The 26,085-nt window shown below is 42.7% G+C and overlaps 2 protein-coding genes across 2 annotated transcripts in view; one reads left to right on the forward strand and one right to left on the reverse strand.

The window, feature by feature from the left end:
- cltca (clathrin, heavy chain a (Hc)) overlaps nt 1-24,348 on the forward strand; it is a 26,949-nt gene extending 2,601 nt beyond the window's left edge. The window contains exons 2-30 of the mRNA XM_058088257.1: nt 3,005-3,212; nt 6,158-6,426; nt 6,532-6,693; nt 6,800-6,913; nt 7,016-7,189; nt 9,145-9,342; nt 10,109-10,309; nt 10,404-10,556; nt 10,650-10,772; nt 11,592-11,729; nt 11,817-11,981; nt 12,078-12,258; nt 12,980-13,143; nt 14,680-14,805; nt 14,887-15,029; nt 15,180-15,414; nt 15,504-15,626; nt 15,962-16,107; nt 16,199-16,382; nt 16,467-16,659; nt 18,161-18,318; nt 18,390-18,662; nt 18,727-19,044; nt 19,928-20,059; nt 20,139-20,249; nt 20,329-20,499; nt 20,578-20,799; nt 22,082-22,157; nt 23,189-24,348. Of these exons, the coding sequence (XP_057944240.1) occupies nt 3,005-3,212; nt 6,158-6,426; nt 6,532-6,693; nt 6,800-6,913; nt 7,016-7,189; nt 9,145-9,342; nt 10,109-10,309; nt 10,404-10,556; nt 10,650-10,772; nt 11,592-11,729; nt 11,817-11,981; nt 12,078-12,258; nt 12,980-13,143; nt 14,680-14,805; nt 14,887-15,029; nt 15,180-15,414; nt 15,504-15,626; nt 15,962-16,107; nt 16,199-16,382; nt 16,467-16,659; nt 18,161-18,318; nt 18,390-18,662; nt 18,727-19,044; nt 19,928-20,059; nt 20,139-20,249; nt 20,329-20,499; nt 20,578-20,799; nt 22,082-22,157; nt 23,189-23,322 (4,995 nt within the window). The 3' untranslated portion in view covers nt 23,323-24,348. The remainder of the gene's footprint in view (nt 1-3,004; nt 3,213-6,157; nt 6,427-6,531; nt 6,694-6,799; nt 6,914-7,015; nt 7,190-9,144; nt 9,343-10,108; nt 10,310-10,403; nt 10,557-10,649; nt 10,773-11,591; nt 11,730-11,816; nt 11,982-12,077; nt 12,259-12,979; nt 13,144-14,679; nt 14,806-14,886; nt 15,030-15,179; nt 15,415-15,503; nt 15,627-15,961; nt 16,108-16,198; nt 16,383-16,466; nt 16,660-18,160; nt 18,319-18,389; nt 18,663-18,726; nt 19,045-19,927; nt 20,060-20,138; nt 20,250-20,328; nt 20,500-20,577; nt 20,800-22,081; nt 22,158-23,188) is intronic.
- Nucleotides 23,186-26,029, reverse strand: ptrh2 (peptidyl-tRNA hydrolase 2). Its single transcript, XM_058088272.1, has 2 exons — nt 25,954-26,029; nt 23,186-25,551 (listed from the first exon to the last, which is right to left on the reverse strand). Exon 2 carries the CDS (start codon nt 25,538-25,540, stop codon nt 25,025-25,027), a length of 516 nt encoding a protein of 171 aa, XP_057944255.1. The 5' UTR covers nt 25,541-25,551; nt 25,954-26,029; the 3' UTR covers nt 23,186-25,024.
- Nucleotides 26,030-26,085: the final 56 nt, after the last annotated feature.

Genomic DNA, 26,085 nt, shown 5'->3' on the forward strand with positions numbered 1-26,085 from the left:
GAGAGGGAGGGTAATCGCGCCCAAATCTGTCACAGAACGAAAAGCCTAGTTCACCCTCACGTCACTGTTGCACCTTTTGATACAAGTGGAATTATTCCACTACAGGAGTAGGAGCAGCAGCAGCAATGCTAAGGCACCGGATTGTAATGTAAAAACATGTGCTGGCATCGCTATCAATATGCATCATGTATGGTGGTCATCGTAAAAGAGGCTATATACTCCCTTGGGCTCTCTGGCAACTATCACTAATGCATGTGCTGCATATGTTTCATCCTTTTTTTCATTGCATTAAACCCCACAAGAAGACCCCCAACGTAGCAGGATACACCATTTTTTGTATTATACAATACAAATATGTGCGGCGTCATGAATGAAAGGCTGAACTGAATTTACAACCTGAAGTCTCAGCTAGTATGATGTCAGTTCTGCATTTTTTCAAAGCATTTCATGTTTCATTCTTAAAACCCGTTTTGAAACACTTCCATAGCATCTTCTAAATAATAAAAAAATCAAATAAACCTAATGTTTTTCAGTTTCTTCGATTCGTCAAACTGCAGTGAACACAAATCCCTAATGCATTTTCAATAGTCACAGTTCTTTCCCCCATTCTGTGGCAGAAGCTAAGAATTACCTTCCCCTTTTCACTCTTTGCAGTCATGTGAACTTGCTAAGCTTGCGTTTTATATATCATCCATTTATATAGTGTGGTGTTGACTACTCTTTAAGACCTTTAATTGCCAGGTGAAATGTGTTTTCCTTAGCACCTGCCATAGCTACATGTTTAATTTACAACATCTCACAAAAGTGAGTACACCATTTTTATTAGTCATATATTTTAACACTATAGAAATGAAGCTTGGATATACTGTAGAGGCTAGGTTCCCAAGTTTGGGTACACTAATTGTATTAGAGGGTACGTGAATATAAATGAAAAACAGTGATGACAAATGATGACAATTGTAATTACCCTTTAGCCACATCTGTTAACTTGGCAGCTTGGCAAAATGTGTGTTAAAAAAAAAGAAAGCCAATAATGTGTTAAAATGTTGATTTACTTATGCTGTCATCGTTTCTACTTCCACAAGGTTAGCATTTGGCCTTTGAACTTTGCTTGGAACGGCCCAGCTGATATCTCGTGACTGACTGGGGAAGCACACAGATATGCTGAATACTTGACATTGAGCAGCATCATGAAAATGTCAGATAAAAGGCTTCATTTGGGAGGAAAGTAAAACTGCAGGCCACAAATCACCTCTTCAGAATCGGGCTTGGAAGGAGATAACTCTTAAAAAAATGCTTGCAATTCTTCCTCTACCCCCTCCGGTCTCTTTATCTAACAGTGAAAGCGGTCCTCTTGCTACTTACTCTTGAGCTGGTCACATGTCCTTCGTAGCACATAGTATGGAGGAGGCAGCCCTTGGCAAGCCTGTTTCAGACTCCACAGACAATAGTCCCAAGTTTCCTGTTGTGGAATATGGCTGTGAAGTGGTGCAAGCCTCAGCACATTACACAGCACATCCTTCCCTGCCCTTCTGTGAACTTTACATGTGATCGACATAACGAAGGGCTTTTTTTATGCTGAGCAAGATTTTTTCTTTCCTTTTTGAAGGAAATGGTAAGCAGTCACAGTTCTACTGGAAGATGTCAGGAATGATTATATCCCAATGGGCGGAAACCCTGGGGTAACTGTGGATTAATTGCTAGACAGGTTAACGTCACTTAAGTTAGAGCTGTTCAGACCACCACTTTGTTTGCCCACATATTTGTACTGAGAGGTCTTTATGATGCCGTTGCTTACCTTCGCCTCAGATCCCTCCTGCTACATCTTATTCTCTGCTACACCAAGTGCATATAAGGCGTAAAGAAGCCAGCCACCTACTGTACCGGAGTGTTTCCCATGCATTCATTCATTTGTTGTGGCCTGCCACAAATGCATTCAGACCACCACAGATAGATGCGAGTCAAATTTTCTACTTTAAAATTTGGCGTTACCTGTTCTTCCTGTCTCACAAACACGTAATGGGACCGTTTGTGTAGGTCGTAAACAGGTTTTTATGCTCTATGAAAATTTGCCATTCATACTTTTCGGAAATGTACTTATCACGGTCCAGTCTGCAACCAGCTAACTCGGATAAACGAGGGATTAGTGTTCTAAAACTCGGGGAACTGCAAGTCAATAACATCATGTTCTGTTTTTAAATAAAAACATGAGATAATGGCAGGTGGTCACAGACGGAAAGTGAAAGAAGTAGCACATGGTCTCGCTATGAAAAGCATTATGTAACTTAGAATAACTGCCATCATCCAGCTGCAAGCCTCCGTTTTTTTTTTAAATGAAAAAACAAAAGGCACCACTAAACCATGAATTAACGGTCTTCTGTGTCATCCTCTCTTTACATAAGAAGGTATCAAGGGACTGTTTGCAATTGGCTCAATATTTTATTATTTTCTACCAAAAATGCCATTCATGGTTAGCATTCCCAGATGTGTCATATAGTCATATGTTATATGTTTCGTAGCGCTGCGTGCACATACACCAAAGCAGTAGTCGTTCTGTTGTTATGGTAGGATGTCATTCAGTGATAGGTAATGCTAGTCGCCAAACCGCTGTCATTAGCTGACAACAAATACAAGTAATATGCCCGTGTGTTATGTGGAGCTTACATGCTCAGAGTAGGAAGAGGGCAGGATATAATTCATGAAGCACATTCGAAAGCCGTCTAACAGTTGCTAGCTGAGCTGCCCCTTTTAACCCTTGGTTAGTTTTCGCGTTTAGCAACTCCAAATCAAGGATCATTGCTGCTCCTCCAAATGTATGATAACGCCAACTGCCACTGCTTATCAATGACAGCAGTTCAATTTAGAGTTTTTTTCTCTGCTGTCCTTCCCTTTTCTTTCTGGTGCTTTAATACATATTCCCATAGGCCTTTTTTCCTCAACTGTGACAGTTATGAAAGTATGAAAGTACTGCTTGACGTGGACCTTTATTTCCCCCCCAATTTAGCTCCAAAACCTGGGCATCAACCCGGCCAACATCGGTTTCAGCACCCTAACAATGGAGTCGGATAAATTCATCTGTGTCCGTGAGAAGGTTGGCGAGCAGTCTCAGGTGGTGATCATTGACATGGCGGATCCCAATACACCCATCCGCAGGCCCATCTCAGCCGACAGCGCCATCATGAATCCAGCCAGCAAGGTCATCGCGCTGAAAGGTATGGCAGTGTGTTTGCAACCTGGTAGTCATCGGAGCTTTATAATAAGGCCTTTAGCACAGTGGTCCCCAACCTTTTTGAGCCCATGGTCATCTGATGTCATCGTCATATACCGATGTGTAAAACAAAGAAAAGCACAATGTCATACCAAGCGGTATTAGGCACCCATTGATTGTGGTTTATTTTTAAAAGTAATGCATTATTTCCAAAATGGATATTCACTTACATTGAATTTGACATACTGTAAATTTAGGACTATTAAGCTGCTACTTTTTTGATACAACTCATTTATGGCTGAAAGGACTACAGTTCCCATGATGCTTAAAATGAGACCTGACAAGTGCGTCCTACATATGTCATATGTACTTTTTTTTCTCTTTCTTTAAATTTGGTGGTTGCAGCATATATTCAGGGTGTACTTGATGATCAGGAATTTACAAAATACAAAAATTACCATACCAAAATATATAAAATTCAGTTTTAAAAGGTATGACTTTAGCGTTCCCGGTACCGGTCTGTGAACGGGGCTGAACCAGTGATTTGGGGACCCCTGCTTTAGTCTTCAGCCTGACATTTTTCCTAGCAATATTCCATAAAAAATGGTTTTGTCAGTATCCATACAAATCCAGCTAATTTGGTTAGATGTGTTTTATCAACATATACTCTTGAACTTAATCTGAAGACTGGGGGGGAAAGTACAGCGTTGCCCCAGGTTGTGCGATGATGGCTGTGTCTTTTTAACAGGACAACGCTTCCAACAACCTTGCCTTTTGTTGGGGTCTACCACTTGATCTTTTGAGGAATATAAAATCTGTGTCTTACTACGTCCAACCTCAATAGTAATGGCGCCTTGCAACTGCCACCTTCATAGCATTTTTGCCATTTCGATCAAGGAGGTCATGGACATTCGTTTTTATATTTATTATGTCATTAGTTTTTAATAAATTGGAGACTTTTATTTTTTGACAATTTGATTCTCTACTTGCAAAATTTGGTTATAATCCCCAGCCATACAATGTCAGTACTGGTCATTTTCCCCCACACTTGAGATTTTGTTGAGGAGTGTATATGTTTAGTGAACGTTTGTCCTATGACAATTTGATATACGCATATTTTTATTTTTTGTTTAGCATTCATGATTGCTTTGACTTTTTGTTTTTGTCTTTTCTGTGTTCTTTGTTTTCCTTACTGCTTTCTTATGTTTGCAGACGGTGAGTTCAAATTTACTACAACATCGTGGAAGCAAAATCCTGTTTTTTTTTCCCTTTTATTTAAAGGCACTTTTAAATTATTGAATTCACTCATCCCTGCTTTGGTAATAAACCAAGCAGAAAGACATGAACAAGGTTTTAGCAACATTTATTTTAAAGACCACCTAAGCGTGATATACAAGTAAACAGGATTTAGCTTCCATGACCTTATAGCTTGCTGGCATTTCATCATTTTTATTTTATGTCAAAGTGATTGAGAACCTATTTTACATATGGCGCTATTGTCATTTCAATTTATATTTTGTCTTAATTTTCATGTGAAATCCATGCCGTCTATCCAATGTGTTGCTGTTGTTTTCCCACTTATTTTTAATATCTTTAATTGATCGTGTTTTGACACACCTACATGCAATTCTCAACTGATGGGATACAAATTCATATTCAGTTATAACCCCAATACCAGTGTACGTGAAGTTAGGCTGCACCTTCAGAGCAAGTGAGATTTTGAAGATCCCAGCAACTTCAATGTATCGGTCATGCAAACCACTGCTGGTCATTCATTGGTAGAGCAAACTTGGTGCAGAGTAAATGGTAGAAGCGGCTCTGACTGCCATAATATGAAAAGAGTTTATGAATAACTTAGATGATCGCTGTCGGCAGGGCCGCTCTTTTAATGAAGCTGATCACATGATGCACCATGAAACCGAGGAATAATCACAATGCACACACAAACCCCCTTGAACAGCTGATCATGAATCACTTTAATATCCCACTGTGCTTGCTCTTTGAAATTTGGCTGCCGCTGCTGCTGCTGCAAGTGGTCTGTTTGCCTCTCATGGCTTAGTGATGGCAAAGTGATCTTGACACTTGTGCTCTTTCGCCTTGGTCCTTGCATTCTCACTGTGTTAACGAGTCATGAATCATGATGATCAAACGAGGCAGTCACACTGCTTAATTCATCTTACACTCACAAAATTAACTCCCGACTGATTAAAACTCAAGGTGAGTAAAACTAACTTTTTTGTTGTCATTTAATGTTTAGTTATTCAAAGAAAGCAGCCATTGGAAATCCATTGTTTAATTAATCTACATCTCCCCACCCTTTAACTTCTTTTACAAAAGTCTCACTCTCACAATCCGTTGATTTATATTTGAGATGATGCGTGAACCTTCAATTGACAAGTAGTCGGGTGTATGTGAGCTTAAATCAGTCTGTAAACGATGTACAGTATATCAGCGCTATTTGCAGAGGCTATTCTGAGACCACCCGCTAATTGCAAATAACTGAGACGCCCCTAAAATGTCTAAAAACGCCTGGATTATGTCGCCGCATCAAGTATACAAGTCCGGTTTACTCCTCCCCCCGGTAACTAGTTCTGTTCACTCATGACCACACACATTAGCTCTCACACACTTGCGGTGTCAAACACATTTTAAATAAAATGCAGATAAAATGGATCGCCACAATTTCATAATGCAAGATGATAGAACATATTGAATCAGTCACGTTATGATTAGCACTACAACCACGCTTCTGTCTGTTGTGGGGCTGTCTCTGTTTAATTTGTCTTTGGACAACTCATACCTCATTCCCAATCTGTCACCACGGCATGGTCGCCCGATTCCTACCGCTGATTATTCGGCTTCACTTAGAATTTGATGTTTGACCTGCACTATTGGAAACTATAATGGTCTTTGGGTCTGGCTCTCTTGCCCTCTTTCTCCCACATCTAGCCGCCAAAACGCTTCAGATCTTCAACATTGAGATGAAGAGCAAAATGAAGGCGCACACTATGACCGACGACGTCACCTTTTGGAAGTGGATCTCCCTGAACACGGTCGCACTTGTGACCGACACCGCTGTCTACCATTGGAGCATGGAGGGCGACTCGCAGCCCATCAAAGTCTTTGACCGACACTCCAGTCTGGCAGGCTGCCAGATTATCAACTACCGCACTGACGCCAAGCAAAAGTGGCTCCTCCTCATTGGTATCTCAGCACAGGTAATTCATCACTACTTCCTGGTTCTAAAAATAACCTCGATAAAAGCCAATAGCCACCAGTTTGCAAAATAAATAGTGACGTTATTCTTGTTTGCTGTTTATTAGCAAAATCGGGTGGTGGGAGCCATGCAGTTGTACTCTGTGGACAGAAAGGTTTCCCAGCCTATTGAAGGCCACGCAGCCAGCTTCGCCCAGTTCAAGATGGAGGGGAATACTGAGGAGTCAACCCTTTTCTGCTTTGCCGTCAGAGGCCAGGCTGGTGGGAAAGTGAGTGAACGTCATGTAAACAAATTTGAATGCGATATGCATTTTCATTTGTCAAAGAGCTGACCATTCACCCCCCCCCCCCACCCGCCATCCCCGCATTTCCCAGTTGCACATCATTGAAGTGGGAACCCCACCAACTGGCAACCAGCCATTTCCAAAGAAAGCAGTGGATGTGTTCTTCCCTCCGGAAGCCCAAAACGACTTCCCTGTTGCCATGCAGGTAGGCCTCAGGATTTTTTTTTTTTGTTTGCCGCAAGATGCTTTCACATTAAATGACAAATGTACATTTTCACATTTTTAATATATTTTTTCCCCTCAACAGATAAGCTCAAAGCAGGATGTGGTTTTCCTCATCACCAAATACGGCTACATTCACCTGTACGACTTGGAAACAGGCACCTGCATCTACATGAACCGCATCAGTGGAGAGACTATCTTTGTCACTGCCCCGCACGAGGCCACCTCAGGCATCATCGGCGTCAACAGGAAGGGACAGGTAAGTGGATGAACTTTTGTTGTTATGAATATGACATTCTGACCGTACGATAACCTAATAATGCAAATGACCACAGCATCTTGTGTTTTTGTTGGCGTCCTATCGGCACACGCTGCCTTGTCGTACGGCCGTCAGCAAAGCATTGAAAATGATCCAAAGATCCGAGGTGTAATGTGTCACTTAAAGAGAGGGCCGTGTGTTGTAAAGCTGAACCAGAAAGGAGAACTGGATCCAGCCAGCTGACGGAGAAAATTCCAGCCAGGCCACACGGCACATGAATAATTGAGGAAGACGGGGAAAGCTGATCCGAAGGCAGGGACTGATCTCGCTGTATGTCGGGGCAGTGAACTGCAGATTTGTGTGTACACAGCACATGCACACCAACGGGTCGACAGTGGCGGCCATCTGGAAAATAATAGGGCAACCCTCCCTGTGTCTTTTTGCCAAAATAGGCTGCCATCGGTTTTAGTAACCTGATACAGAGTCAGGTCCAATGCTGCCACTTGCAGAACACGGGTCATATTAGAAACCTAAAGTTTTGTTTATCCTCTTCCAATTAGATGACACTAATTCATCAATGTACATAATTAGGTAGCACAACTAAACGGCCAACAAAACTCTGACATAACCACAGCGATACGCTGCCTTTACTATCTTTTGCGAGGGGGCTTTTTATTTCTAGTAAAGGGGAAAGAGTTGGTTCAAGCTTCAGCTCAAAATGCCCACCATTAGCGAGCGCATGATTTTAAATGGCGAGGTGCAGCCTGGCGCCTTCAATCCTCTTAGTGCAGGTCCTCTCATCCAGCCACAATGGCTGTCTGATCTTTTGTATCAGCACAGCATAAACAGCCTCGAGCTAATATTTGATGTGTATGTTTGGCTCGGCAGGTGGTCACCTGATGCCACAGCCCCAGTCAGGGACGTCTTTGATTGTTACCCTGTAGGTAGTAGAGTATGTCAATCAAAGGTTGACTCGGCGTTCAGCACAGGCATGTTTTATAATCCAACTTTTCCTAAGCTTTTTGACCTTGTTTGACCATGTTGCATTATCTCAGATGAATAACATATTTACAATAATACTGATTCCAATGATTAACTTGGCATACAAAAACAATAATGCAATAATAAATGTATTTGTCTAGTATGTCCTCTATTATATCTACTATATTGAGTAATACAAAGGTGACTATATGGGTGTTATGTCATGTCTAGAGGGCTCTAATAATGTTAAAACTCGTTTGTAAAAGATTGTAAACAGGTTTTCTATACCATATATGAAAATATTCCATTTATTAATATTGAATCCTTATGGCAGCCAGGTCTAGAACCAATTAACAGTGATAAACGAGGGAGCCTGTATTCTTTAAATTAATGTGGTGTCAGTCAAAATGAACATGGTCTTTTTTTATACATGGAGTACTGTAGCTTTTGTATTTTGAGTTCCTTCCGCTAATTTAGTAGACGAATGAAGTAACTCCTGCTGGGCTAGTCTGTGGAGGGGTTCAACACAGACCGTCTTTCTCCTTAACCCCCCCCCCCTGCCTCCCTCGTTCCCAAAAGGCCACTGAGCGGCAGCCGCTCCTTTCAACTGCCTTTTCGTTCAGATGCCAGGCCGCTCACAAAAGCCATGCGTTACACTGACCCACTCTAAATACATTTGCAGTCAGTCGGCACAGCCCGAGGCCAGACAGATATTTGGTGCTGTGTATGCGCCACTGTGAGATTCAGCAGAGTTTGCTTTAGAATGTGATTAAGGTATTTGTTAGACGCTTGCGATGTTTAGTTAAAAGGCCATCCGGCACAGCTTGTACTCTGTGGATGGCAACATTCCCTCTACCTGGATGTGTCCCGTGTGCCATCAGAACAGACGTTTAAGGCAAACTTAACAAAATAAGCAGCCTTGGTATCATGGATTTGATTGAAACGTTGTCTCTGTCTGTGTCCGTTTAATGTAGGTGCTATCGGTCTGCGTGGAGGAAGAAAACATCATACCATACATCACTAATGTGCTGCAGAATCCCGATCTGGCTCTGCGTTTGGCCGTCCGCAACAACCTGGCCGGCGCCGAGGAGCTCTTTGCTCGCAAATTTAACAACCTGTTTGCAGCTGGCAACTACTCCGAGGCGGCCAAGGTGGCTGCCAACGCACCGAAGGTATTCCCCCCCCGTCATCGGCATCAGCACCTTGCTGTCATACGTCACCTGCTATATTAGGATTAGGGATTCTCAAAATGAGTTGCTTTTCATGGGTAATCCAAATAGTTATTATTAATGATTATTAAGGCCCACTGATATTTAGAACCAGTATGCCTTTTAATAAGACTAACCCCACACAATGTCTTCTCTACTGCATTCATCAGAGAGAACCCGTCTACAATGACACCTCCATTTCAGGGGTGCCCAAACTTTCTAGTGTGGGCCACATAGTGAAAACTGAAAGGATATTTTGTAACCCAAGTAATCTAGATATGCTAAGATGTTATATTTCAAGAAAAAAAACCTACAGTATTCCAGAGTATTATTACATTGTTCTTTTAATTTTCTAAATATTTCAACATTCTTTTTTAATTTTATTTTTGTATTATATTATTATATTACTTTTTTGCAATATATTATATATATTTTTGTAACATTTTTTGACTTTATTCTTTAAAAAAAAAAACTTTCATTCTGTTAGTGTTGCTTCTTCTCCCCCACTCATTTTATACCCCTTGCAAAGTTTCTACGAAATAAATTGAAGGCTAACTAGGCAACTTGCTAGCAGCACTTGGCACGATTGTACACACGTGTCAGAAAAGATGAGCTGTCAGACTGGCTGCCCTGAATCGAGAGAAATATGTCGGAGCGAGGATGAATGATGAACTTTTGTTCTGGGGTTGTGGTCCTTCAATGTGTCTTTTCTGTCTGCTTTTTCTCACAGGGTATCCTGCGAACCCCAGACACCATCCGTCGCTTCCAGGGCGTGCCTACTCAACCGGGCCAGACTTCCCCCTTGCTGCAGTACTTTGGCATTTTGTTGGACCAGGGCCAGCTGAACAAGTTTGAATCCCTGGAGCTTTGCAGGCCCGTCCTCCAGCAGGGGCGAAAGCAGCTTTTGGAGAAGTGGCTGAAGGAAGACAAGGTATCCAAGATCATGTATTCAGAAGAAGCATCGAGTCATGTATATTTGACTGTATTTACAATTCAGTGCTGATGTTACTTGTCTAATGTTTCAGTTGGAGTGCTCGGAGGAGCTGGGCGATCTGGTGAAAGCAGTTGATCCTACTCTGGCGCTGAGTGTCTACCTGAGAGCCAATGTCCCCAACAAAGTCATTCAATGTTTTGCGGAGACTGGTCAGTTCCCCAAGATCGTCCTTTATGCCAAAAAGGTATGTTCAGCTGGCCATTTCCGTCAGCTAACACGAGGCCCAATTGAAATGTTTGATGATAAAAACCTGGCAAAACTGTATTTTCTCTCCAAGGTGGGCTACACTCCAGACTGGATCTTTCTTCTTAGGAATGTCATGCGCATCAATCCAGAGCAGGGCCTACAGTTTGCCCAGATGCTGGTGCAGGATGAAGAGCCCTTGGCTGACATCACACAGGTTAGATACGCTTCACTACATTACAGGTGGTCTTACATCTGAATTAAAATACAGTAATAAAACACCAGACACAAGTTAGGATCACAAGCAGGATCGGGAACCTGGCAGTTGGGTGGATTGTATTGTAGTTTGTGATTGAGAAAAATACGGCCAATACAGAGCCGCGTGCTGTGTTTTTCCACGGTGCACCTAGTGCAACTAGTTCTAGAGCGAGTCACTTGTTCACGGAACAAAATTAATGAATTTATAATGAATTTTATTTTTTCTCTCACATTTATTTTAATCTCACTGAAACAATACCATAACATTGATGTTTTTTATATCCATGTTAGCTTGTGATGACTGGTGTGGTAACTGTATAGTTGGAGTGGTTTAATTCTTTTTTTTCTTTTGTACTGGACTATGTACGATACAATGACTATTAATCAACTGGTTGCTCTTGGCACGTAGTTGGGTGCCTCAAGCTGGGTGAGGGTGGTTGGATGTGGGATTTTCATTCTTGTAGACAAGGAATAATATATGTTTTGTTGGGATGAGGTTGGAATCTGGGTGGTTAGGGGGGTGGGACGAGATAAGTCTTGACTTCTTCCCATTCCCTTTCGAGCATGTGTACGTTTATATATACATAGGTATTTTTATTTGTGTTGATTTATGTTTGGTTTGTTGTGCTTTGGATGATGTTCGAAATAAAGAAGGAAAAAAATAAAAAAAATTTAGCAGCACATTTGTGACCATGGAACACAGTAAATGACAGACCACCTGGTTATGTATATATTTTGTTGGTACGAAGTGACTGATCATGTCTCTCTGTTTGCACAGATTGTGGATGTATTCATGGAATACAACCTGATCCAGCAGTGCACTTCATTCCTGCTGGATGCCCTGAAGAACAACAGACCATCGGAAGGACCTCTGCAGACCCGCCTGCTGGAGATGAACCTCATGCATGCTCCACAGGTTGACACTTTTGCAGAAAGGATGTGACGTCGTTAGAGCCTGGATATTGCGTTTACAAACATTATTTGCGCTTTGTCCTGAATGTAGGTTGCCGACGCCATTCTGGGCAACCAAATGTTCACCAACTATGACCGTGCACACATTGCCCAGCTTTGTGAGAAGGCCGGTCTGCTGCAAAGGGCGTTGGAGCACTACACTGACCTGTATGACATCAAGCGTGCTGTGGTGCACACTCACCTTCTCAACCCTGAGGTAGGACTATTGAAATCATCTTCAGATTATTCCATCTGATCAACCCCTGAGGAGATGCGATACAACCAAAGCCGCCTTTCTCTCTTCAAATTCCAGTGGCTGGTGAACTTCTTTGGTTCGTTGTCTGTGGAGGACTCCCTGGAGTGCCTCAGAGCCATGCTGTCAGCCAACATCCGCCAGAACCTGCAGATTTGTGTGCAAGTGGCCTCCAAGTACCACGAGCAGCTCACCACACAGTCTCTCACCGAGCTCTTTGAGTCCTTTAAGAGCTTTGAAGGTGAGAGAGCCTGCACGTCATTATTCCACTACATTATTTGAAACGTTATTTCTGCTTTTGAAACCCACTAATCACCTCCCCTTCGTCATGTGCTCGGAGTCACGCCCTCAAAGTATGCTCAGCAATTAGGCCAGAACAGAGGCAGAACAATCAATGATTGATTGGCAATAAGATTTAAATTGTTGATATTGTGAGTAGTTAAACCAGGGGTGTCCAAAGTGCGGGGGCAATTTCAGTCATGTGACTTTTTTTTTTTTTTTTTATTGGCCCGCAGCACATGCTAAAAAGTATAATTTAACAAAACGTTTTAGTTTCAAATATTAGGAGAAAAAAAGTTGTAATCTAAAAAAAACAAGTCATAATTACATGAATAAGCTAATGTTATGAGGAAAAATCATTTTAGTGGCATACAGTTAAAATATTAAAGACATTTTTTAAGTCTCAATACGAGGAACAAACAAAAAAGACGAATAAAGTTGTAATTTTTGGACAATTAGGTTGCAGGAAAAGTTAGAAGTCAAAATATTATGGGAATAATTCATATTACAAAAAGAAAATTTAGGAAGATTATTAGAGAAGTATGTTGTACAAAATATCAAATTTACCCATGCATTAACCTTTCATTTTTCAGTATGTGGCTCTCGATGGAAAAAGTTGAATTGCCATGTATTCATTCTAGATGCTCATGGTCTCATATGAACCGTCTATCTGCATCTCTCAGGTCTGTTCTACTTCTTGGGCTCCATCGTCAACTTCAGCCAGGACCCTGAGGTTCACTTCAAATACATCCAGGCCGCTTGCAAGACAGGCCAGATCAAGGAAGTGGAGCGTATCTGTCGTGAGAGCAACTGTTATGATCCCGAGCGTGTCAAGAACTTCCTGAAGGTAAACTTTTTTAAACTGCTTTGTATTTTAAAAGCTCTCTCCTTTTTGTTAGGACTGCATTACACAGTAAAATGTTAAATAACACAAAAGCATCAATTATATTTAAACTCAATGAGTATATCATAGTCACGATAGTAGCACTTCCGCCAGGAAGCATTCGTATTGTTTTGGTCTTAAGAATTGTTCTTGTGCTTTTCCTCTTTTGTCTTTGGAATGGGCAGGACATGTATCAGGTAAATGTGTGTCCCCACAGTAAAGGAGCTCTCCCTTTTTTTGTTTTCATCCCTCCCTGTTAACTCGAAGCAAAGGATTGAAACTGGGATTTGAGGGGGTATATAATATCAGTCCCTCCAGTATTGTGCAAGTCTTTTTGTTTTTAAAATGCCAGATTTTTGCAGGAGCATTTTCTAAAATAATAAAAATTTTAAAAAATTGCGCCAAATCTTAGTGCTAATTTTAAAGGGTACTGCTACTATAACAATATCGCTGAAGCTTGGTTAATATACAGGTCGGTTATGAAATGGAACACTGTTGGTGTTTTTAAAAAATGTTTTTTATTTTTTTAGCTGTTGCCGTCAAAATGGGGGTAGGGTGCCAAATGACGTGCATTTTAGCTAGCTCGTATTAAATTGTTTTATCACGTTATAATGTACAAAAAAGGGAAAGAAATATCTGTTCATGTTTCACAAAAGAATTGTGAATGATGGGCAAAATTCCAAAACATTGCAGTTCCCCTTTTAAGCCACAAGTATACTTCATCCATCCATCCATCCATTTTCTATGCCGCTTATCCTCACTTTTGCTGAGGGACGGCTCAATAATGCATCATGAAATATTCTCAAATGACCTACTGTACAAGTAGCAATTCTGCAGTACATACTATTGTACACCAAGTACTCTAAAGTGATAATAATAATTTTACTTTTTAATTTTACTGCTTAAGGTTACTCTTAAAGGATTGCGTCATTGCTAAATTCTGGAGGGTGTGATAATATATAATATACTGAGACACTGCCAATCCATCTGCATACAGGGATGTAACAAGTACTCGAGTATTGTTACTTGGTCCTAGCTAGCCATTGGATGTTTAGTGTGTGTGACTGCAGTCAGTGTTGAAGCGAGTAGTTTCCCCGAACTCCGTATGTGAGCTTGTATCTGTAAGTAAAGATTTGTGGTGTTTGTGTCCAGTGTTTAACCGTGCACTAGGAGCCTGTGCAGCATGTTATTGGATTATACGAGTTGCACAATCCCAGTTTGGTAATCCTGTGTTAGATGGTCGCAGTGTCAGCACAGCAGTGCATTGTGGGTTCAGAGGACCTCTCAGCTTTCCGTCTCTTAATTTATAGAAAAATTTACATTGTAGTCTTTGTAGTAGTAAAATGCCCCGCCTATGTTGAAAACTTTGAAAAATTAAATTCCAGTTTAATGAAACATTGTAATAGTAGTAAAGTTTAAAAATGTACTTAAAGCTGTGTGGATTTATCTTGTGATTGTAATCAAACATTTTTTTGTCTTTGCTTTTGTTTGCATGAACAGGAAGCTAAACTGACTGACCAGCTGCCGCTCATCATCGTCTGTGACCGCTTTGACTTTGTCCACGACCTTGTACTGTATTTGTACCGCAACAACCTGCAGAAATACATCGAGATCTATGTTCAGAAGGTAAGGCCCAATTGACCTGTCCCACTACACCCTTGCTGTGTAGGTACACGACGCCACCCGGCATGTTGTCTGTGTTTTCAGGTGAATCCAAGCCGTCTGCCTGTTGTGGTCGGTGGTCTGTTAGATGTGGACTGCTCGGAAGACGTCATCAAGAGCCTCATTCTGGTCGTCAGGGGCCAATTTTCGACTGATGAACTTGTGGCTGAGGTGGAAAAGAGGAACAGGTACGGAACAGATACATCAATTTACACAAAAAAGAGATGGCGGGAGTCTTTCTGTTCCAATCACACTTGTCCGGGCTGTCAAGGGTCACCAGGCGGCACTTTAGACACCCCTGGCATACATTCTCATCTGTGTTCTTTCCCCTCCTAAAGACTGAAGCTGCTGCTACCTTGGCTGGAGTCTCGCATACACGAGGGCTGCGAGGAGCCGGCTACCCACAATGCCCTGGCCAAGATCTACATTGACAGCAACAACAACCCTGAGCGCTTCTTGAGAGAAAACCCGTACTACGACAGCCGTGTTGTCGGCAAGTACTGCGAGAAGCGAGACCCCCACTTGGCCTGCGTGGCCTACGAGAGGGGCCAGTGTGACCAGGAGTTGATCAACGTGAGGCCCGATTTCTCTTTTTGCTCATCCCCATTTTGTGCCTTCCCTTTTCCAATTACACGGAGTTGTTTTTCCCCCCGTCTGTACAGGTCTGCAACGAGAACTCGCTGTTTAAGAGCTTGTCTCGCTATCTCGTACGTCGCAAGGATCCCGACCTTTGGGCCAGTGTGCTGCTTGAGACCAACCCTTACAGGCGACCACTCATTGATCAGGTATCGCCTTTGATCGATTCTGGTGTTATTTCTAATCCAAAGCAAAACAGGGCGGGGTAACAGGGTAGGGTAACCGTATGGGCGGGGCAAAATCATGTTAATTGTGTCCGGGTGCACACAGCTTTAAGCTGTCATTTCAACATTAAACTTTGGTATCAAGGTGAAGGCCTCAAACTAGCGTATCGTGGGCCACATTTGGCCCGCGGGCCGCAAGTTTGAGTCCCCTGCTTTACGCCATACAAACAGTATACACACTACTAGCTAGCACTAGCTCATATTGCAGAGGCAGATTTACAGCACCGCTCCTTCCACTCTGTGTCTCTCGTGTCTCCCAGGTGGTACAGACAGCACTGTCAGAGACTCAGGACCCAGAAGAGGTGTCGGTCACAGTGAAGGCCTTCATGACTGCAGATTTACCCAATGAGCTCATCGAGTTGCTGGAAAAGATAGTGTTGGACAACTCGGTCTTCAGTGAACACAGGTGTTTACCTGCAGCATCCACGGTGGTGTTCAAGTCTTACAGAGATGTTATGAGTGCTGAAGGGATCTGTGTGCGCTGCTTTTGTTGACAGAAATCTGCAGAATCTGTTGATTCTGACTGCGATCAAAGCCGACCGCACACGTGTGATGGAGTACATCAACAGACTTGACAACTATGACGCTCCCGATATTGCAAACATCGCCATCAGCAATGAGCTGTTTGAGGAGGCCTTTGCCATTTTTAGGAAGTTTGATGTCAACACATCTGCCGTGCAGGTAAGCCCACTACTCCTGCTAGCGGCTGAACACCCCAATTATTTAATCGGCATGTTTTGATCATCCTGTTTCCTTTTCACTCAGGTGCTGATTGAACACATTAGCAACCTGGACCGAGCATATGAGTTTGCGGAGCGTTGCAATGAACCCGCTGTGTGGAGCCAACTGGCCAAGGCTCAACTCCAGAAGGGCCTGGTCAAAGAGGCCATAGACTCTTACATCAAAGCCGATGACCCCTCTGCATACATGGAGGTGGTGCAGGCTGCCGATAAGAGCGGTAAGCAGAGAGGTCGTTGAAACCAAACAAGCATTCATATTTCATTGCATTTGCAATCGGCTTTTTTTTTTATGGAATCTTGAGCAGGCGCCTATATGTGTTTGCATCCCCTCTCAGGAGATGAAAGATGAAATATTTTGTAGTTCACATGACCCTAGATCAGGGGTCTCAAACTCAATTTACTTGGGGGCCACTGGAGCTAGGGTCTGGGTGAGACTGGGCCGCATTTATTAAAAACCAAAAACCTTTGGTTCCAATTTTCTGCAAGAAAAGCGCTGATAAAACATTCCACTGTTCTCAAATATCTTACTTTTTATTTTTCTACACAAAATAAGATGAAAAATAAATAAACAAATCAAGAATAAAGAAAATCAATCAGTAATAAATAAATATAATAATAATAATAAAACAGCAAATAATAAAAACATAAGAAACCACATATAGTTGGTGGGTAGACAAATTATTTTTTTCAGATTAAAATGAACAAAGCATTATTAGAGCCCTGTAGACATGACAAAACACGACTATAGTCACATTTATACTCTTTATTTACAACATATTGCGCAACTGCAGGGTCTTGAGACACATGCTAACTCGCAAACTAGAGAGCTAGCGACCTAAACGGTAGCCTTCAAGTTATTTCCTTTAAACTTACCAAACACTTACCACTTCCACACGGATAGGGAGGATAAATATTAACAGTTATTTAACCTTTAACATGAACATTAAAGGTAATAACACAAACGTAATAATTTTTTCTGGGTACATGATACCATACAGCATCCATATCAAACTTGTGCGGGCCGCACTAACATTAAACTTTCATATCAAGGCGGGGGCCTCAAACTAGTGTCCTGCGGGCCACGTGTTTGAGACCGCTGCCCTAGATGAAACCATACAGTCAGGCACTAAGAAGGTCATTAACTGGTGCCATCTAGTGGACACAAAAAGATACATATTTTAATAATCATTGCCTTTAATAAGCCATTTTGGAGTTTGCGTGCAGATGCCTAAAAGGTATTGAAACTCCATTGCAAATTCTGTATGGAATGTTTTAGATTCAGTTGGCAGAGTTTGCTTTGTTTTGAATTAGCTGTTACATGGCTTTTGAATGACACTTTGAAATGATTCATCAGGTATCCATTTATTTTTTATTATGTTTGGAAGGCTATAGAATATTTGTTTTTCGGACTTAAATTCCATTCTGGAACCAATTAACTGCAAGGAGACTAATGTATTAATCATTATTACTTTACATATTCATTGTACTTGTGTGGTAATCACAGCTTTATTTTGTCAAACGATGACAGCGATACATCGCTTGCATTCAAATGAGCGGTCGGGTAACAAATATTTGCATGTACGCTTACTTTTACCTTCAGTAGGGAAGTCTTGAAATGCCTGGCATGAGATAACGTATGATGTGTTGCCTTGATGAATACTGTACGACAGAGTGGAAAAGGCTGTGTCCACACATCAATAACTTCATACTTGGTTTTAGGTAACTGGGAGGACTTGGTCAAATTCCTCCAGATGGCCCGCAAGAAGGCCCGTGAGTCCTACGTCGAGACGGAGCTGATCTTTGCCTTGGCAAAGACCAATCGTTTGGCCGAACTGGAAGAGTTCATCAACGGACCCAACAACGCTCACATTCAGCAGGTTCGCCCTGTTGCCAAACGTGCGCGCCACGTCGATGTGTGCTGCCCGCTCTTATATTATTCATCTGATAGGTCGGCGACCGCTGCTATGATGAGAAAATGTTCGAGGCCGCCAAGCTGTTATACAACAACGTCTCCAACTTCGGTCGCCTGGCTTCAACCCTTGTGCACCTCGGAGAATACCAGGCTGCCGTGGATGGTGCCCGCAAGGCCAACAGCACCCGCACCTGGAAGGAGGTCTGCTTCGCCTGTGTGGATGGCCAGGAATTCCGACTGGCTCAGATGTGCGGTCTCCACATTGTGGTGCACGCAGACGAGCTGGAAGAGCTCATCAATTACTACCAGGTAAGTCAGAAGGAGAAAGATGACGCTGACCTCCTCACTGACCTGTTGTCGTCCTCCCTCTCAGGACCGCGGATATTTCGAGGAGCTGATCACAATGCTGGAGGCTGCTCTGGGCCTGGAGCGCGCCCACATGGGCATGTTCACGGAGCTGGCCATCCTTTACTCCAAGTTCAAACCCCAGAAGATGCGGGAACACCTGGAGCTCTTCTGGTCCCGGGTGAACATCCCCAAGGTCCTGAGAGCGGCGGAACAAGCGCACCTGTGGGCCGAGCTTGTTTTCCTGTACGACAAGTACGAGGAATATGACAACGCCATCATCACCATGATGAACCACCCAACAGACGCCTGGAAGGAAGGACAGTTCAAAGACATCATAACGAAGGTATCTGTGGATATCATGTCAGGAGGTCTCGTACGTTTACATGATCACAAATGGGGTGGGAATTTGGAAAGAATAAAATAAGTCGGAATTGTCAGAAAGTGAAGGCATAATTACGAGAATTAAAAATTATTAAATTAAAGTCATCATTTATAATAGTACAGTAAACCTCGGATATATCGGATTCAATTGTTCCCACTGGTTTTGTCCGATATAAGCGAAATCCGTTATATGCGTATACCGGAAAATGTCCGTTTTACACATATATCGGATTTATATCCGGTATATGCATAAATCGTATTTTATCCGTTCTAAAAAGGCACTTCCTTGACTATGTTTCCAATGTACCTGGACTGGGCAATGAAAAGAGACGTAATGAGAATTTAACTTTATTGGACTCTGAGCATAACAAATTGTTAATTAAGCTAGGCCCTGTTACGCCCGTCAGGCCTACGTTATTTCCAATAGTGAGGTTAAGATCTCATTCACTGCTGTGCTAGTATTATTGACGTCACTCACTTTTATATTTGTCCTAAATCTGGAGCCAGGAGAAAGACAATAGCCAGTGACATCAACAAGATTAGCATAACGATGCGGCCATCCGATATATGCGAGGGAAATTTAATGGAAATGCATTGGAACGGGACTGGAGATTTCGAAGAGATCCGAAATGGGCGAAATCCGTTATAAAAAATCTGATATATGCAATGAATTTTAATTGGAAATGCATTACAGAAAAATCGGTTATTTTTTATCTGTCCGTTGTGAGCGAATTTCCGATATATCCGAGGTTTACTGTAATCCAGTTGGCTTTCATGTTATTTTCCTTTATAGTATGTTTATACTCACCTAATACTTGATCTCCGTCTTGAACCTTTCTTTGCAGGTGGCCAATGTTGAGCTGTACTACAAAGCAGTCCAGTTCTATTTGGAGTTCAAACCCTTGTTACTGAATGATCTACTTCTAGTGCTGTCTCCAAGACTGGACCACTCCCGCGCTGTCAACTTCTTCAGCAAGGTAACTATTTGTTTATCTTATCTAGCTAGCTCACGGTGTGTGTCATACGCGTAATCGCTTGCACATGTCGGTTCCACAGGTGAAACAGATGCCACTGGTCAAGCCCTATCTGCGCTCGGTGCAGAATCACAACAACAAGTCTGTCAATGAAGCACTTAACAACCTCTTCATCACAGAGGAGGACTATCAGGTGAGCAAGCTGCTTTATATAATGCTGTCCAAAACACCATTCAGATGCGTCACTTTGTTTGTTAAATCCTCACTTACAGGCTTTGAGGACATCCATAGATGCCTATGACAACTTCGACAACATCTCACTGGCGCAGCGTTTGGAGAAGCACGAGCTGATTGAGTTCAGAAGAATTGCCGCGTATCTCTTTAAGGGCAACAACCGCTGGAAACAGAGCGTGGAGCTCTGCAAGAAGGACAAGCTCTACAAGGTGCGCTTTTCCCCTCAACCGAGCATCACATATGCTTCTCATAAAACTGACCGTGTCGGGGGTTCCTCCCCCTTGCAGGATGCCATGCAGTACGCATCGGAGTCTAAGGACACAGAGCTGGCCGAGGAGCTGCTGTCCTGGTTCCTGCAGGAGAACAAGAAGGAGTGCTTTGCCGCCTGCTTATTCACCTGCTATGACCTGCTGCGGCCTGACGTGGTGCTGGAGACTTCGTGGAGGCACAACATCATTGACTTTTCTATGCCATACTTCATTCAGGTCATGAGGGAATACCTCAGTAAGGTGGGTCACATCAGATTTTGACTTTGTACAAATACAACTGTTGTACATATGAAAATGTATAACAGTTTAACTTTTGAAGGTTCAAATTAAAGATTCACAGTATTTTTTTTTCCTCCAAGCCGTTACCGTCAACATTTTGATAACCTTTCTTTATATTTAGCTTCTTAAAATTTCGATATAAATACCTGGAGGTAGGAAACATTTTTAACCCTCCTCTGTGCTGCACATCTTCTCTTGCAGGTTGATGCAATTGAGGAGCAGGTGAACATGCACTGCACATGTTTGATTTAGCTATGAGGACTGCAGCCTTTGTCATGCATGGTTGTACTTTTTGTTGTTTTTTTTTTGTTTTTTTTTTGCAAGGTGTGAAAATGGCCACCAGTGCAGACTGCCCAATGGTCAAACACCATTAACAGCATGGCATTAACATTGTTTCCCACAGGACCGTAATCTGTCTGTGGGTTGGCGTGGGTAGATGACATAATTGTCTAATTTGCATAATTGGCCATGATGCACCATGTAAATATGCTTTCAATGCTAACGTGCGAGTCGTTGTAATGTCTAAACATTTGTATTAATATGTCAATGGTATTGGGTTCTACAAATGTTGGATGTTTCATATGTAGAGGGTCTCCCTCTTTGCATACTTTTGCATGTTGCGGTTGGGTCTGGAACCAATTAACTGCGGTAAACGACGGACAGCTGTAGCTAGAAAAGATGTTGCATTTTGACTTGGAAGGAAAAGAAGCAGTGTTTTCAATCCATCACATGTATATATTTGCAATCACACGTCAATTTTCTGGCTTTCACCCTTCGGTCATTTGCATTTAAAGCCAGCATCCACGCTGCAGCATCTGTGGGCTGCACTGGCGTGACCCCTCGTACATGATTATACATTATGCACCGCATGAAGGCTGGATTTGGCTCCTCCAAACGTTCTTTGGATGGCTGACTGGGCATGAGCATGTGTGACAACGTGAATTCTGAGAATTTGCAGCACAGGGCGGTTCCTGTTTTGGTACTTTTTCAAATGCGGGCCGGAGTCGCCCCTTGAACCCCCCTCCCCCTCCTCCACTTTCTTGCGATCTAAACTTTAGACACAGCATGGGACAGCTCCTGTTTACACTGAATTGAATGAACAATGCAAGGTTTTAATCCTGTTTCAGTTTCCACTTGAAATGTCATGATGGACGTCAAGATGATTGTACCATTTGGCCAATGTAGCGTCACACTGTTCTTTCAAACGTACGTGTTCCTCAAGCCCGTTTTCTATATCTTATAGGTGGACAAGCTCGAAACCTCAGAGTCGCTAAGGAAAGAGGAGGAGCAGGCAACGGAGACACAACCTATCGTCTATGGTAACGATCCACCTTAGTGCTAGTTTAAATGGGGAACCAAACGTACACATGGGTCACTATGTGGACGAAGAGTCATGGAATTATTGATCAGTCAGATCCCTTAAAGCGGCGGTGTCCAGTCTTTTTCCAATCAGGGCCACATACTGACACATTTTGTAACTTAACACATGTAAAAGTGTGTTTTTCCAAATATTTCTTCTCGGCTAGGCGCTTCGAGTCGTAAGAAATTTGCGACGTTATCTCATGATTTTAAACCTTATTTAACTGACTTACGGGTGTTGGGTGAAAAAAAAAACGATTTGTGATGTTTCCTGTCTGCTTCTTGTAAGTGTGCAGATTTTTAAAAAAATGTACACATTTTAATATCCGACTATTTATAAAGCATTTTATAAGCAGGTATAATGGGTTTCAGTGAGTGTGAACAAGTAGCGGCAAATTTATCTGTGGCAGTCCAAATGTATTTGTGGCGGGCCGCCACAAATAAAACTGAGCTTAGAATGCATTTGGTAGCCCTGGTGGGATGTACAGTAAACCTCGGATATATCGTAAATTTGCTCACAACGGACAGATAAAAAAGAACCAATTTTTCTGTAATGCATTTCCAATAAAAATTCATTGCATATATCAGATTTTTTATAACGGATTTCGCCTATTTCGGACAAAATCTCCAGTCCCGTTCCAATGCATTTCCATTAAATTTCCCTCGCATATATCGGATGGCCGCATCGTGGTGCTCCGATTCACCGAATCGTGACAGGCCGCTATACGACGTCATTTGCAGCGTTGCCTGCGCGTCCAGGTACATTGGAAACATAGTCAAGGAAGTGCCTTTTTATAAAGGATAAAATCCGATTTACGCATATACCGGATGTAAATCCGATATATGCGTAAAACGGACATTTTCCGGTATACGCATATAACGGATTTCACTTATATCGGACAAAACCAGTGGGAACAATTGAATCCGATATATCCGAGGTTTACTGTACTTGCGTCTCTAACGTAGCTTTTACTGCGCGTCTTCTTTGCAGGCACACCCCAGCTGATGCTCACAGCGGGCCCCAGCGTCCCCGTGGCCCCTCAACAAGCGTACGGCTACGGCTACCAGGCGCCTGCGGGATACGGTCAGCCAGCTGCCGCGCCAGGCTTCAGCTACGGCATGTGAAGACCCCCCCACCCGATATCCTCCACACGCAGGCTGGAGCTACTATCCATCCACGGGCCACAGGCTTTTTCACCAGACCGTTATTGTCTGTCTCTCTGCCCCCCCCTCTACATGAGCACAAACTAGGGATCATACAAAGAAACAAAGCCCTTACTTTTTTTTGTACTTTCTTCCCTTAAAGCTTTCATGAAGGACTCATGTTTTATTTTTCAAAGATTTAATCACAAAGTTGAATTTTCTCACATTCCGTATTGACTAGATTAATTTCTTCTATTTTGTTTTGAATGGTGAATGGTTTATGTATAATAGGGTTTGGCGGGGGAGGGGCGGGGGGGCCAGGGAGAAGAGCGAGTTCTCTTCTCGGTTTAAAAATAAGGTCTGTTGTGAAGCATCTGATTTGCACTCATAGTGAGAAGAAATTAATGTAGAGCCTCTTCCTTTTTGTCGTGTGCGCGCAGCTTCCTCCGACTGTAAAATGCATTTAATATTGTATATTCTTGTCACAAAACCCACTCGTGCTCCTCTCTCCATTTGATCTCGTGACCACCACAGTCCGCAAACACTACATTTGTCCCCAGTCACGTCCCCACCGATTCGTCTTAGGAGCGTATTTTAAGAAAAGGTCGACTCTTTCCAGTCTATGCAGGACTTTCTACATCCAGACCAATACCATGGCGCTTTAAATGCTCTTGTAACGTGGGACCATTCCAACTCAGGAGAGGGGGGTGTTGCTCGATACTCTGGTTCGCTGCCCTGGTTTCTCACAACGGAAATTCTTGTCATTCAGAAACGTCACAGACAGGACTCGTGTGGTCATTTGAAGTACATATATCACAAGTTTGCATCTATACAGAGAAATCATTAACTCGTTTTTTTTTTTTTTTCAACTTATAATCTGGTTGAAATGATCCTAGAATGAAATTGTGCACCTAGGATACTTGATTGTGCATAATCAGGATTGTAATGAATGAAACAGCGGTTTTGTTTTCCACTAAAAAAAAATAAAGGCTTCTGGTTTGTCAAAAAGTCTTACGTCACAAACAATGGAATTTTTGCATGGGGGGGGGGCAAAAGGATGCACATTGTCAGCCTAATACCAGTAGGGACAAAAAAAATTGCAATGATTGACAGCATGCAGAAGAATGGTAGAAGTCATTGGTCGGTCCCTGGTGGTGTAATGGTACAGCTGCTGCCCCGGTGTGGGTTTGATCCCAGTATTTTCTTATTCTGTTAACTCATTGGTGAACAATTCGCCATGTATATGTAGTAAACACATGCATTTAACGCGGGTTCAAGTCTGGTACAGTGGAAACATAGTTTTCCTCAGTGGATTGGGTTTGAGTCAGACCTGGAACGAATTGACGCTCAGGGTCCACTGTAGTATCAAAAACAGCTTTTAATGGATCACTTAGGTCCTGGAGATGTGGTGACTGCGCTTGTACTTTAGCCCCCCACCTCTGAAGGGGGTGGTATGTCGTATGAATAAGAAATATTGCTCTCTTATTAGCAACATTTCATCTTTTTGCTCCATTTTCAATTCTGGGGAGGTGACTATGAACTGGTAATGACACGTAAAAATAGACTACAGCATAGGAGGTGGTGGCTATTTGCTGAAAGTATATACATTTGATGGCAACTCATGACTTCTTTTATAGTCAGAATTCCGTCAATGATGCGGTACAAAAACTGTTCAGCTGACAACTCAGTACAGCTTCAGGTCTCCGGTGACTTTATCGATGAGATCAGCCGGGCCTGGCCCGATACCAAGCACCGTGCGAGACCCTGGAGCAATCTGTGTCCTCCCTGCGTCCTGGATCAGGCTCACAGGAAGCCCCATTTCCTTGGCGTGGCCCAGAAGATGAATGAGGGTGTCCTCGTCGGGAGACTTGACCACCACTTTGGGCTGGCCGCAGTACTCCCACTGTTTGAGGAGGTCCGGGTTCCTCCGCTGCACCTGCTTGTAAGCCGCCACCGCAGCATGGGCGCACTGGGCCGCCACCTTGCCTTTACCCATTTTCAGATCGCTGCGGACCACCAGGATCATCTTGAACTCGCCGCCTTCTCCCATCACGCTTGCTTCACCGGACCCGTTCCCCATAGCCGCCATCAGGTTTCTGGAGGCCGGACCCAAACGAGCCCGCAGATGCCAACCTAGGAGGATACCGCAGCCAAGTCCTGTGACAACACCCAAGCCCATTGGGCCACACAGCACGTCCATGTTGTTAAAACCTGGAGAATAAATCAAAGTACAAAAAAAAAGATGAAACTCACCCACTTTGTGGATTTCTGTGCTACCATGAAAATGTTGACCTATAGATAAAGACCTATTGATAACTTAATTTAATATTTAATCAAGTTTTTCCCAACTTTGTGACGGAATATCAATAATTTTTCCCATAATGCACTTCAATATATGCGGCACACTGAGTATTTTACTGTAGCACAACATACATTTATTTTCATTTCAAGCATGGCGAGTTAGCATTAGCTTCAGTTACACTACGTCAGCGGAACGCGTCCTTAAAGAAATGACACTGACGTCAGCTAACTTATTTGTCACAATGCATGCATCGACACCCTTTGAAAGATTTATTCAGTGACGGTTCTCAACAGTTGCAAATATTTACTCACTGAAACTGTTCAACACGCCGACAGTGGAAGTAAGCTTCTTCTTCTTCTGCTATTAAAAAGCGGAAGTCTGCAAACCTGCATTACCGCCACCCTCCGGCTGTCTCAATTAATTGTAGAAGGGCGTGTCAAGCA

Source organism: Doryrhamphus excisus, chromosome 11, assembly GCF_030265055.1.
Source record: "Doryrhamphus excisus isolate RoL2022-K1 chromosome 11, RoL_Dexc_1.0, whole genome shotgun sequence".
NCBI lineage: Eukaryota > Metazoa > Chordata > Actinopteri > Syngnathiformes > Syngnathidae > Doryrhamphus > Doryrhamphus excisus.